Source organism: Arvicola amphibius, chromosome 9, assembly GCF_903992535.2.
Source record: "Arvicola amphibius chromosome 9, mArvAmp1.2, whole genome shotgun sequence".
Lineage (NCBI taxonomy): Eukaryota > Metazoa > Chordata > Mammalia > Rodentia > Cricetidae > Arvicola > Arvicola amphibius.
In genome coordinates this window covers 66,730,151-66,744,747 of record NC_052055.2, presented here as the reverse complement: position 1 = coordinate 66,744,747, position 14,597 = coordinate 66,730,151, and the positions used below count along the sequence as shown (strand labels likewise).

General features: G+C 43.8%; 1 protein-coding gene across 1 annotated transcript in view; it reads left to right on the top strand.

Moving 5' to 3' along the window:
* Positions 1 to 14,597, top strand: part of Plcl2 (phospholipase C like 2) — a 170,271-nt gene that overhangs the window by 144,591 nt on the left and 11,083 nt on the right. The window contains exon 5 of the mRNA XM_038344040.1: positions 10,382 to 10,491. Coding sequence (XP_038199968.1) covers positions 10,382 to 10,491 — 110 coding nt within the window. The remainder of the gene's footprint in view (positions 1 to 10,381; positions 10,492 to 14,597) is intronic.

Below are 14,597 nucleotides of genomic sequence, written 5' to 3'. Positions count from 1 at the left end.
TTGTTCCATCCTTGAGAGACAGAACTGCTTTTGACCACTGTAGGAGATGTGGGCAGTGTGAGCAGAGAAAGATCACGGCTTGTTTGGGGTTAAGCTGCATGTGACTTGCCTAGCTGATTTCCCGGTGTAGGGTTGAGAAGAGAGGTCTAGACTGGAGGTAACGAATCTGGAAACCACAACTACAAGTGCGACTGTGGGTTGACACTGTGGACACCTGACCCCCCAGGGCTTCTATGTCAGGAGGTGCAAAATAAGTAGGCACTTGAGGTGCCACAGCCTGAGTGTCTATGGAGGGACAAGGCATGCCGAAGGGATGCTGACACCCTCCATCAGATCCAAGTTGAAGGCACCTCAGCACCCACTACATGCACCTTGTGATAGCTTGGTGAGGATGTTGGAGAAATCTCAAGGCTGGCATGTGAGTTGGGTTCAAAGTTAGGAAAGTCATATGGAAAATTTCAGAATTGCAAAATGCATCTATTTTGAGTCAGTAATTCTATTTTTTAGAGTCTCTGTAAAGATATGATTATATACTTAGCAAAGTTTTCTTTGTAATGTTGAGAACAATCTAAATGTCCAACAAGAAAGCCCTGCTAAGATACGTTATACATCTGTATAATGAACGTTAGATATAATGTGTGTGTGCATATATGTATATATGTTTATTCACATACTTACATGTATATGTAAAAATATGCACATGCTGATTCTATAAAGATACATGTTATTTATAGTATTTATTTTATAAGATGGGTCTAGAAGAACAGAGCCTAAGGCTGTGGTAATCCTCTGTAAGGGTTCCTCAGAGGTAACAGCTCTGCTAAAGAGGGACTTGAAAATTGATAGATGGAGAAAGGAAAGACACTTTCTGTGTATTGGTTTATAGGTTCATGCTTTTGAACTTGTTGAATCATATTATCTGTCCAGAAGTAAATAGACTATAAGAATTGCAGACAGGCATGGTGGGGTGGGCTCTGCATGATGTAGTTGTTTATGTTAATAAACAAATATGTGTGTGTCTATGTGTGTGTGTATATATATATACATATATATGTATGTGTATATATACATATATATTTTTTTCAGTGTTTTGGAACAGACTTGAGGGCTTGCTAATGCTAAGGAATGGGGGTGGGTCGGGCAGAGGGGAACAAGCCTCATCTTAATAGCTGGTAAGGTGGCCCTTGAGTGTGTCTGTGACAGGACAGGAGTATGTTGCTGAACTTAATGTGAACTGCATGTTGTGCATGGCAGTTAAATTCCACAAAGCATCAAGTTATGCAGCTTCACACCCCTAGAGTCACGCAGATGGGAAATGCTGGCGGAGGGAGAGAGTGCATGGAGCCCATTCACAAGTCGCGCTGCTGCAGGCTTGGCATCACGGGATCTCACCATCCATCTGGTTTCAGGGCTATATTTAAGAGACCTGGTTTATCTATTCTATCTCATGTGGAATGAGATTTTAACAGTTCAAAATCCATTTTTAAATAGTTTGGCTTTTGTTAGTGCCAAGATTGTTTTTGGCCAAGGAAAGGAGACTGCTGCCTGTAGCTGTTGGGAAGTAATGTGTGTTCCCACCTCCACAGGATGGAGATGAGATCCCTATGCTCAACCATGCCCACAGCAGACCTCACCCTGGGCTAGGAGAGTCCTTGACCAAGGCTGTCTGTCTAAATGTACTGTGTGTAGACACTTAAAGACGATGTTCAGAGAGCGCATTTGTTCACAGGCAGTGGGGCGCTGGGTTGAACCCTTAATACTGTTGGTGAGTTGACCTCTACTTAGGTCCTAACTCTCCTTGTCTTGTAGATTACATCTTCTAGGAAACAGCCCACTTTACCTAATTTGGAAAATGGAAATAAATTAAAATTAGGCCATCTAGTTAAGTTTTGACAGCATTTAGAAATGTGTACTCTTTGATTTCAGTTGTCACCGTTTGAAACACAGATACTCTTGTGCTGATTTTCTTTGATGAGAGACCTTTTTAGGACAGACAGCAAATTCCAGCCGAGAAATCATTGTTAGTATGGTCACAGTATTTCTATCAGCAATTCACTGAACCCACAGATACAGAATCCATGGAAGCAAAAACTTACCATACTTAACTCAGTAACTTCAATAGTTTCAAAGGCAAAATAAAGCTAAACTTCAAGTACATCATTTTAAGATCAGTTTATCTCACGAGTATTTGGCCACATGTTGTATACTGTATTTTGAATTTATAGATGAGACTAAGCACTGTATTTAGAAGGTCACCTGCTTTGTATTTGATTATGAAAAGCGGCTCTAATTTCAGTGGGATGAGGAGACGATACCTTCTTCTGACTTGGCCGCATCTGATTTCACAGCAAGAGCTGCTGCTTTGTGGCTTTATTAAGTATATGTGCACGTATGTGTGTGCGTGTCCAGTGTGTTATTCAGTTATTAGTTATTCAATTATTAGTGTGTTATTCAGTTATTAGTGTTAGTCAGTGTGTTATTCAGTGTTGTCTGTGATGAGAAGTATAAACAATAGAAATCGAAATTTCTCTTTCGTATACTCCCAAACAATTAGACACAGTTTCAACCACACAAGTGCACATGCACACACATGTACACACACCCCCGTGAACACGCCCATATACCCTACACAATTGAAGAAAAACACTTCTTTTCCCATATAGTATGTTTCTAGATTATTTGGGAATTTCAGATAATGTGTGTATCCTGATCACACTCACTTCCCAGTCCTTCCATGTCCACTTCTTGACCCTGGTGACTCTTCCCCTCCCCCAAAAAAAGAAGAAAAAGGAAGGAAGGAAGGAAATATACCAATTTGTATCGCCCATATACTCACTGGGGCGTGGCCAAACTCACAGTGGCCAGCCCCTTAAAGAAAACAGAGTCCTCCCCACCCCCATGTCTGCCAGAGGCCACCAATTGTGGAGAACTACAGTGTTTATTTATGTAGAAGTCTAGTGGACATACTTTTATGTGCCTCTCCAGCTAGAAGCTAAAAGTTTACACACCTTGTGTAGTCTCCAGAACAGACTGATAGCCCTAACACGGTTCTTTCTAGTATGGCCTTGAAGATCAGAATTAAACTCTTAGCCATCACCTGACGAGGTATTTTCCATTCGTCCTTTCCTTAGCTCTCGGTGTTCTTAGACTGAGAACCGCTCGGCAGGGTTGTTTAGGTAGTCCACCAGAAGTAAAATGGCACACTGTTCTCTCCCAAGAGCAGGCTATGGGACCAAAGGAGTCTAACTGTAGGGTTTAGGGGCATAGAACAGCCAGGACTTAAAAACAGTCCTCCCCTCCCACACTGGAGAGACGGCTTGTGGTTAAAGAGCTGGCGCTGTTCTTCCAGAGGTCTTGCATTTGTTTCCCAAGTCCTTCTGTAACTCCCCTCCAGGAGAACCCAGTGTCTTGGCTCTTCAGACACCTGCGCTGAGATGTACATCCCCACTCCCCCCCAAACACACACAATTTAAAATAATTTTTTTAAGAGCAGATATCCCAGGTCCAGCAGGTTCTCTGTGTGAGGCCCTGACCATCTGCTGACTTCTGCGCTTAGTCACCTCTAAGTACAGATTTGTGTATCTGTGTGTTTGTGTTTTGTGGGGGTTGTGTAATGTGTTCTCAGCCTGCAAACTTGGATGCCTTTAAACAAGCTGACTGTTGAGCAGCGCAGAACATTGCATCACGTCAGCCTCCCACGGGACCGTGTCCTCATATACACAATAGTGCATCATGTCAGCCTTCCACAGGACCCTGTCCTCATACACACTCAGAATTAACTGTAGCCTCTGACTTTATATGGTGGCAGTATGCTGAAGAACCCTGGTCTCTTTGTCTCTCCCTGTCTCTCCGTGTCTGCCTCTGTCTATCTGTGTGTCTGTGTGCAGGACAGAAGGCTAATTCAGGTATTGTTCCTCTGACACCACTTAAAAAAAAATAAGACAGGTACTCTTCATTGCCTGGGCTTGGAAGATCAGGTTGGCTTGCTAGCATGGCCCAGGATCCCCCAGTCTCTGTCAACCCCTCCCCCACCAGCACTGGGATTACAAACAAGGACCATCACACCTGACCCTTCTGCATGGATTCTGGGGACCAAACTGAGTTCTGCTCGCATAGCAAGTGCTTTGCTGACTGCACCATCTGCTCTGCCCTCTTCTGCCTCCTTAGCAGGTGCTCTCATGGGGTCATTTTCCTTTAAAGAAAACATGGACTACTTTGTGCTTTCAGTCGCGTGTGTAATGTAGTTTAAACGAAACTAGTGTTTGGGGCAGTGTCTAATAGGAAAAATGTAATTATTTTGTCAACAACCAACTCCAAGATAATGTGACAAGTTATGTGTGGCTCTATTATGTACAAAATTGTGACAGATGTGTTCTGAAAGAGTGTTTGGAAACTGAGCAGACACAGGAGATAGACCTTGTTCCTGAGAGAAAAAGAGCTATGTTCCTTTCTCCCATTATTGCTGACCTGGTTTCTGTTTCTGAACGTGAAGATTCCTCCACAGCAGGATCTTACCCCTGCCTCCACACAGGGCCACAGCAGACTCTGTTACTCTCCACAGTATGCTCTTTAGAACGTCAAGACTGCTTCGTACACAATTTAGAACTTCTCAATACAGATTTTGCAGATGAGTATCACAGAAGTAATTTTCGCAGGTTAAACAAAATTCCAGTTATTTTCAAACTACCTATGTTTTCTTATCTCTAATCTTAAGAAAAATACTTGAGTCTTTAGGCTGGAAATTCCTGTGTTTCAGTTCCTAATGCTGCAAATGAGGGGGCAGGCACCCAAAACAGTCTTTTTTTTTTTTTTTTTTTGGATGTGCATCTTTCCCCACTGGTAACAGTCCAGAGGAGTCTGCTGATGGAGTGTCACCAGCTGTTTCTGGTCTTCTTATTCCAGAAGAAGCTACTTTGGGTAGTTCTTCATCTTCCTGTCCTACTAAACAGGCCTTATTAAAAACCTGTGTGGGTGCTACCGCTGTGTGCCAGAGTTGAAGGGCTGTCACTAAACATCTGCAATCCAGACCACAGGGACAGGTGCAGTAGTCCTGTGAGCATAGAGGGGACTTTCATGCCTCTTGGGTTCCTAGCGTAGCTAATAGGAAGAGGACCCAAGAGAAGCCCCCAGCATAGCAGTGTTGTTTCTGAACGAGAGATGTAAACTGAGAGGCCTGGGGCCAGCCTGCCGCACTCATCACTGAGCTGTGCTGCCTACTCCCTGCCTGTGTCCCAGGCTCAGAGTGGCTTGTGTCTGCTGGTGAGAGGCATTTAGCACATAGCCTTATTTCCCAGAGCTTCATGTGGGAGGGGTTGACCAGTTCTCTTGTTTTGTATGATTTCTTAAGTAAAAGCATGATATTCTTTCTTAGTGTGATAGTTTAAAAGAAATTGCTCCCCCCACACACACCCGGAAGTGGTACTAGGAGATGTGGCCTTGTTGGGGGAAGTGTGTCACTGTGAGGGTGGACTTTGAGGTCTCATAAAAGTTCAAGCCACTCCTAGTGAGACTTGAGACTGTTCACTTCCTGTTGCCTACAAGTCAAGATGTAGGACACTTGGCTTCTTCTACAGCACAATGTCTATCTGTATGCCGCCATACCAACCATGATGATAATGGACTAAGTCTCTGAAAATATAAGCCATACCAAGGAAATGTTTTTATTTTATTAGCGTTGCCACGGTCATGGTGTCTCTTCACAGCAAGAAAAACCAAACCTAAAGCACTTAGGTTTTCATAAATGTAAATTTGTCTGATTACTTTTAGTTTGTTTTATAAGAATAAAATAATTTTAAATAACCTACTATTACAATTTATCTTAAGTTTTACATTGTGCCACATGGACTTTCTTCCATATGGTATGCTTCCTAGTACAAAAATCTTAGTTGATATTACACATACACATATTTTGGCTCTGGTTTCAAACAAATTCATTGTTATATATTCTTGTGTCACCATTTTAATGCTATTGCCATCTTGGCTATATGATACCTAAAATATTGGGTTCCTTAGCAAAATTATGAATAGTTATGCTGACTGCCTAACTACAGGTTTCTGTTCTCACTCTGCTGGGCATGCACCTTCAAATTTGACCATCTTTACAGAGTAGTTGGTATGTCTAAGTAATGAGTTTTGGTAGAGTCTAGTATAACATGTAATCATGCTTACTGGTAATATGTAATTAATAAATGTTATTTGCTGACCTTCTAATGTTTTCATTTCAACAATCAAGAATTACTCTCATTATGCAAAATGGTGAGATTTTTTGTTTTAATATTAGAGATAATTGACTACTGATCTACAGAAACAGGAAAGTGCTCTAAAATAATCACATGGCAAATGTTCCCATTTTCTTCTTAAGGTAACTGTTCCTCTTTAAGTTTCATGTTAGAATCTTAATAAGTGAAAACATTGTTGAAGATAATTTAAAAATTCATGTTTTTGTGAGGTAAACAGTGAGTAGAAAGAAAAATGTAGATTCTTGCCTGCCCCTCCCCACCTACTTCCTATCCACCCTTCTCTTGAAGTTTAGACCAAGTTTACAGTCTTGTAATCCTAGATCTTCAAGTGTTGTCACTCTGAGCCTGGCTCCAGTGTGTACCTGCTGCGCATGCTCTCGAGTCTGTCCCAGCTTCTTACTCTCCTGCTCCAGCTCTTCTCCAAGAAATACTTTGCACTGCCTTCTTGCTTAGAGCCCTTCACAGCACTTGCTAAAAATGCCTATGGCTCTACCCATCCCAAACTCCTAAACCATAATCTTCCAGAGGTAGAAAGTCTGCATGTTAGGTGCACTGGGGTGATGAGGTTTGAGATTGCCTCCCTAGTCCTTGTACTCTTCAGTGAGGTCTGTCCCCATCCTCCTCTGACAAGCTGTGAAAGCTCCCCCTCCTCCCACCTACAGCCACATGTTCTGTAAAGTTTCTTAGTGACCACACCCACTTCCCTGGCTATCCATCAGCTACAGACTCCTGCCCACCACTGCCCACCACTTCTTCCTCCCTATGCCCTTTACTTCCCTCTGATTTACCAATGGGGGCTTTAAAAACAGATCTGGGACAGGCTGTATGACTTAGTTTAACGTTTTTGTTTATCTGATTGTTACCAGCCACTGTAGAGTTTGCCCTATTCTTTAAACAGAATTATAACCGTTTTATAAAAGGAGAAGGACCCTATTTTTAAGTTTCTTAATAAGATAGGGTGTTTTTCATTGAATTAGTTCTTTGCTGTAAATATTTGGAAATAGGAGGTTACTTAATGTCTAACCTAAGCAAGTCCTTTATGTCTACTGTGGAACAACAATCTTAAATTAAAAAAAAAACAACAACAAAAAATAAACCCTGTGACTTGCTAGAGTAATTTCTGGTAAGTTATTGCCAAGGTGTGTGTGTGTGTGTGTGTGTGTGTGCGCGCACACATATGTTCATGTGAACATGTACATATATGAATGCGTGTGTATGGAGGGTAGACATCACCCCCAGTTCTTTTAGCCACCATTCACTAGTTTTTGAGACAGTGTGACTTACTGGTCTGGAGCTCATCAATTAGACAAGTCTAACTTGCCAGCTAGTCCCAGGGATCCCTGTCTCCACTCCTCAGGTACAAGATCACAAACACACATCATCACAGAATTTTTGTGCACAATTTCTCAAAAGTACATGTGCCTTCACACCTGGCTTTTGCACAAGTTCTGGAGATCACACTTGGGTCTTTATGCTTGCATGGTGTCTTAGGGTTTCTTTTACTTAGAAGAGACGCCATGACCACAGCAACTGTCATAAAGGAAAACACTTGAGGTGATGACTTACAGTTCAGAGGTTTTAGTTCATTATCATCGGGACAGGGAGCACGGCAGCATGCAGGCAGATAGACATTTTGATCAAAAGGCAACAAGAAGTGGTCTGTGACATTAAGAGAAGCTTGAGCACAGGAAACCTCAAAGTCCACCCCACAGTGACACACTTTCTTCACCAAGATCACACCTACTCCAACAAGGCTACACCTCCTAATAGTACCACTCCCTTTGGGGGCCATTTTCCTTCAAACCACTGTTTCCACTCTCTGGCCTCCAAAATCTTATAGCCATAGCATAATGCAAAAATGCATTCAGTCCAACTTCAAATGTCCCCACAGTCTATAACAGTCTTGAACTTATTTAAAAGTATAAAGTTTAATGTCTCTTCTGAAATGTATACATTCTCTTAACTGTAAAATAAAAATAAAAAAGCAGATCAATACTTCCAACATATAATGGCACAGGACATACATTACCATTCCAAAATGTAAGGAAGGGACAGCAAGGAAACACTGGACCAAAGCAAGACTGAAAATCAGCCTGGCAAACTCCAGACTCTGCAACTCCATGTCTGATGTTTGAACGCTCTTCAGATCTCCAGTTCTGTTCAGCTTTGTTGACTGCAACACACTTCTTTCTTTTGGGCTGTTTCCACTCCCTGTTAGCAGCTCTCCTTGGCAGGGACTCTGGCATCTCCAACATCTTGGGATCTCCAAGGTAATCCAGGCTTCACCTTCACAACTTAACACAATGACATCTCTGGGCCACCACTCAGGGATACCCCTGACACATGACTGTCTTCAAAGGCTTTCCATAGACACAAAGGGAGACTCCATGGCCCATTTCTTCTCTCTTTAGCTCAAAATCCAGAACCACATGGCTAAAGCTGCCAAGTTCTGCTGCTTTTGGGGACTGGAACATGGCCCCCCTTTTCAATTACATGCTCACCAGCTTTTGGTTTTCATCACTGCCTAAACTTGGCTGTCCTGGAACTTGATCTGTAGATCAGACTCAAAGATCTGCCAGCCCCTGCCTTCTTAGTGCTGGGACTAAAGGTGTGCACCCGCACAGCTGCCTCTAAGCTTAGCTGGCGGGGTCTTGCCCTCAATGCAGCCCCATGTATCAGTTTCTGATTAATGTTTAAAAACACTAAGAAATAAAGTTGTCAGTCACTGTATAGAGCTTTTTTGAAGTGGTGTCACGTAGGAAGGGTATTAGAAGATGGAACACTCAACCAACAGTGAAAGCAAATGGAACAGCACAAAAAGGCAGGTATAACAGCAGACACCTGCAGTCCCACTATTCTGGAGGCTGAGGTAGGAGGACTGAATTAAACTTGAAGGCCCAGTGGTTCAGTGGTGAAAGGAATTTGCCACCAAGCCTGCCAACCTGAGTTTGGTCTCAGGACCTACATAGTGAAAGGAGAGAACCTACTTGAGCAAATTGTCCTTTCATGTGATACTTGCATATGTAAACACACACACACACACACACACACACACACATGCACACACACGCTCAGATCACACAAGTACACAAATATATAAGTGTAAAGAAAATGGATAACACTTTAAAAATAAGTAAATAATAAAACTCAAAGTAGGGCTGGTGATACATCTCATTGTTACAGTGCTTGTTTCCTATGATTGAGACCCAGATAGTGTCTTACCAGCTTTACAGTAATTATATATTCTTGTGAATGCAGTAAGTAGCAGACATGAACTTCCTTAGCGTCTGTCAGTGGGCACTGGCCAGCTCCACACTGGCTCACCAACAGTTCGGGCCATGACTGTGAAGGCGTGAGCCAGAGCTCTGCACTCGTGCAGGAAGCTGCACTGCACGTTTCTGTTGGCACGGAGACAGCACAGAGGAAGATTCGTCCCATACACTAGCAGTGCGCAGGAGGACAGAGGTGGAGGACAGCGGATGGGAGCAAGACCTACCCGAGTATACCTTGAGGGCCTTTGGAATTACGTTAAGTTTTGAATAAATTTTGTAAATTTATTTTTGGAAAGCAATTTTTTTGTAAAACAAAAGCACATACAGACTGACACAAGCAAACAGCGAGCCAACAACTGAACCTGATTATGCTTTGTCCGTGAGAGAGCCACACAGATGACAAGATGTAACGCACATTCTCAGTAAGACCGCTCTAAGGACAAAAGTGATGGATCTAAGTTCAGCTCAGTAGTCTTACCATCAAACAAAACTGACATTGACCTTTCCTGACAGGAAGTGTGTGTCTTTGTATCCTGTTCATCGCCTGTGCCAGTGTTGGGTCCTCAGTAGAGATGACCCTAAATACCTGTGTCAGTTTTAGCTCCTTTTCTGGTTGTGGGCAGCCTATCTAAAAGAAGCAGGTGCAAATGACAATTGTAGACCTGCAAGGAACGTTCACTGGCCTCAGAAATACTTTCCATCTCTCGATGTGTGGAATCTCCTATCTTTCCTCTCTTACAGTCTTAAATTGATGGAATTCCAGTGCATCTTGGGATTGTTGTAGATATGCCTAGAAAATGCATGTCCCCAGTTCATTGCCTTCTATAGGATGGGGAAATAATAACCTCCATTTGTTTTTATTTCTCTCAGCCATGGAATTCCATGAACACTTGCACAGCATAGGCACCAAGGAGGGACTGAAGGAACGGAAATTACAGAAGGCGGTGGAGAGCTTCACTTGGAATATTACAATCTTAAAGGTACTGCATTTGTTACTTTTCTGTGCTGTGGTAAAATACTATAACAAAGGCAACTTACAGAATTTATTTTTCTTACCATCCAGAGGGATGAGTCCCTTAAAGCAGGGATGCTCAGGAGAAGCAGGTATGGCCAGAGCTGGAGCCTGGGAGCTCAAATCCTCAACCACAAATATGAAACAGAGCAATCTGGAAGTGGGACAAGGCTGTCAAACTTCAAAACCCAGTCCCAGTGACAAATGTCCTCCAGCATAGCAATGCCTTCTAAACCTCCCCGAAGTGCCTCCAGCAGGAAGGGAAGTGCCTGTGCCTATAGAGGGTGTATCTCATCTAAGCCATCACATTCCAGTCTCTAGTTTCCATGGGCTCATGGCCATATCATAATATAAAATGGATTTAGTCTAACTTCCGAAGTCTCCATAGTCTTTCACAGTCTTGACATTTTAAAGTCTCCTCTGAGGTTCAAAGATAATTTCTACTATGACCCCTGTAAAATAAAACATAAAATTATATGCATCCAACATATAATGGCACGGAATATAAATTACCATTTCAAAAGGGAGGAATGGGGACACGAGGGGGGGCGGGGAATAACCTGCAAGATCTAGCAGGTAAAATGCCAAGTCCTATGGCTTCATGTCCACTTTCAGGAATTTTAATTTTAAGGGGTTTAGATGGCTCCTCCCCTCCAGCTTTTCTGGAGTTCACTCGGAATTCACTCGGGTTGATTCCATGCCCTGTATGCAGCTCTCCTTGGTACCCCACAGCTCTGTCGTCTCTAGCCCCTTGTGATCTCCATTGCATCCCCAGCTTTCCTTTCCCAGCTGCATGCGAGGGCTTCTCAGGGCCTTTGCAAAGGTGTCCTCTGCCTGTGCTGCGCAGCCTGAGAGGCTCTGACACTGGAGGAGAAGACCCGTCACTGATTCGCTCTTGCATCCTGTACGCCTCTAAACCCAGCGCCATTTGGATGACACTGCCAAGTTTGGCTGCCAGCTTGGGATGGGCCCTGCGCCTTTAATCACATTAACAGTCACTTTTATTCAGTTGCTTTCTAAGTGCAAAAAATGACGAGGCTCTCTTGGAATTGTTGGAGACTTAGCTGGGTGGGTCTTCCCTTTATTCCAGCTCAGAGTGGGCCCAGTCTTAAAGGCCTATTGTCCTTGATAGTTGTGGCCTCTCTTCCAGCACAAACCTTGGCTGTAATATTAAGCTGCCTAGTCTTCTTTTTTTTCTTGCTATATTTTATATTTTTTTCTGTCCTACTTGTACTATTTCATAGAGGACCTGCATAAGCATTTTCAGCAGTAACGATGCCATAGACCCAACATGTCTTTAAATTTCTCCTGCCAAAAAAAACATTAGTCCTTTAATTTTTAAATTAGCCTCAGGACATGGGCAGATGGCAGCCAGATTCTTTGCTACAATATTTAAATTTCATGATATTTATAAGCAATATTGCTATATCTCTAAGCATTGTTGCTCTGTTCTGAAGTATAGCATTTGCCATTAATCTTGTCTGGTATATGCAGTGGGTGCTGGGGAGAGAACACAGTGCCTTGTTGATGCTAGACAAGCTCTGTTACTGAACCACACCATCAGCCCTTTCCTTCCTCATACCCATCACGGTGTCGCCTTTACTATCTAGCCCACAAGCTCTCCCCCAGCCTCAGATCCCAACCTCAGCGACTGCCCTGAACTCCACTCCACTCAGTTTTCTGTCTCTGAGTTGGCCCAGTGTCATTAGCCCCTTCTCTCCTTCCCTCCAGTTGTTTCATTCTCAGCTCCACACACAGAACATAGAAGACCATCATTAAATTTGGACTTCCCTTGTTTGGTTGAGTGTAAGATAGAATTTTCTTTAGTATTTTCTTATAGTATTTTTATGGTTTCCAGTGTAACTGTCATCAGCTTTATGAGCCTGTTAGATGTCGTGTGCTGTTACATGCCTGTGATCACAGCACTCAGGGCTTGGAGCAGGAAAACCAACTGCGAGGCCATGCCACAGGAGTGGTGACAGAATTCCGTGGTGGAAAACCCTGGTGCAGCTGGTTATCAGGAACAAAACTTCTCTGAGACTAGAATGGATGAGAGGTGTTAACACACACGGGAGATCAAGAGAGACCTGAGAGAACTCTGGTAACAAAACACTGTATTCCTGCCCTGGTGGCCCGAAACATCTGTGTCCCTCAGGGCCAGTGCTCTGCCGGCTTCGCTCTGTGCAACTCTGCGTTCTTCCTGCTCCTCGCTCCTGCTTGTCCATCTATTGCTTTACTGCCTGGCCTCTCCTTGGCCCTCCGTGATGCCGCTTATGAGCTCTGTGATAAGGGAGCCTCCATGGTGTTTGCTGGCCCAGCCAGGCATCCCACAGTGACAGCCTCCTCGGATTGGCTCTTCCCCAGCACCAATCCACTGGTCCAAAGATAGCTACCTTCACTGGCTGTTCCAGGTTCCTACTGCTATGTAACAAAACTAGTGGCTTAAGATGGGCTCCCCCACCCCCACGATTCTGTGATTAGCAAAGGTCAGCTGAGTGCTTTTCCTGATCCATGTGGTGTTGGCCAGAGCCACTTAGAAGACATTGTTTTGTTGGGAGCTCACCTGCCTTGAAAATAGTGAACATGCCTGGAATCTCACTTAAGGGCAGATGCAGAGCACTCGTGTATATATAGTGAGTGTTCAGTGGGTTAAAGAAGCTGGTTCAAACCCAGCTGTCATCACATGAAATGCCCAGCTGGTTCCATGTCCTGCGCTCTTTGCCCTCAGAAACAAGGATAGGAGCAAAACTCCAAAAGCAATTAGAGACTTATTCTCTCTAGGAACATACAACTTTTGCCAAAAATAAGTCAATTAACCAGATGGTGTCTGTACAGACATGATCTAGATCTTCGTTGTTTATCCTAGGTCAGTACTTATCTTAGAAACTTGAAGACTGTCTTTTAAAAAGTTAATGTGATGGTCCATGGATGACTATTTTCCTTTAGGCAACAATTCTCAAATGTTTAAGTTACTATATTATTAGTGATATCATATGCTCCCAATTTTTCTGGGAAGCTATACTTGACTGGAAGCTAATTTCTGATTAAGTAGTGTGTGAAAATATAGAGTGGCTCAGAAAACCAAGCAGTAGTGTTCATCGTTGGGCAGGCTGCTCTTTCTGATCTGTTTTAAACATAGCGCATCCCCAGGGACCATTCTAGTGTGCAGTGGTTCCTCAGCTACTGTGTGGTCACACAATGTGCTGGAGAGACCCCTCACATTCCCCATGTGAGGGAAGGGTCCCGTGTGTGCTGCTTCTGGTACCCGCAGAGGTGTGGAGGTGGTCCTGGCCCACTCCTCCCTCAGTGCTCTCTCCCCCATTCCTTCTCCTTGATCTTGGTCCGTAATATCTCCTGCTCTCTGGGTTCGAGTTGTACCTCACTTCTGCTATCTGGCTGCTTCTGAAACTCCTCCTACCTGTCACCTGAATACCTGTACTGTGCCATAGCCCGCCTGCCTGTGATAGATCCAAGGCAGGAGCACGAGTCAGAGCCAGTAGAGAAAACACTGTGGTCGATACCATGGTGCCCAACAGTGGCTGGAGTCTGGTGTTGATGTTTCCTGGGGACAAGGCTGCTGCTGGGTGGAAAGCATCATTCCTGACAGTCCCTGGGCCTGCCCAGCTCCTTCCCTGCTCCTGTCCAGGCCTAGCTTGTACTACCTCCTCTGCAGTGCTGCCTAGGAACCTCCATCTTAGGTGATGAAAATAGGAAATTGCGTTCTCGAGAGAATGGCATTTTTTCTTGATTTAAATTAAATTGATTTTTTATTTGAAATTTTATAGAGCTTTGGTAAGTTGGAGGATAACCACAAATTAGATAAGAGCCCAGAGTGATGGTAAGAGTTTCAAGACTCAAAAGCCAAGATGAACCCGCCGTCCTTGTATGGCCAGGATGCCGCACTGTAGAGATGGATAAGCCTTCCACTGCCTCTCCCAGGGCTGCTGCAGGATTGAGTGCAGCCGCCAGAGGGCAGCGTCCTTTCACTAGCAGTGCACATTCACCCTGAGCCACGAGTGCCCATGTGGGGGACCCACAGGATGGAGATATGCGGGCACATTCGGACAGTTCTCA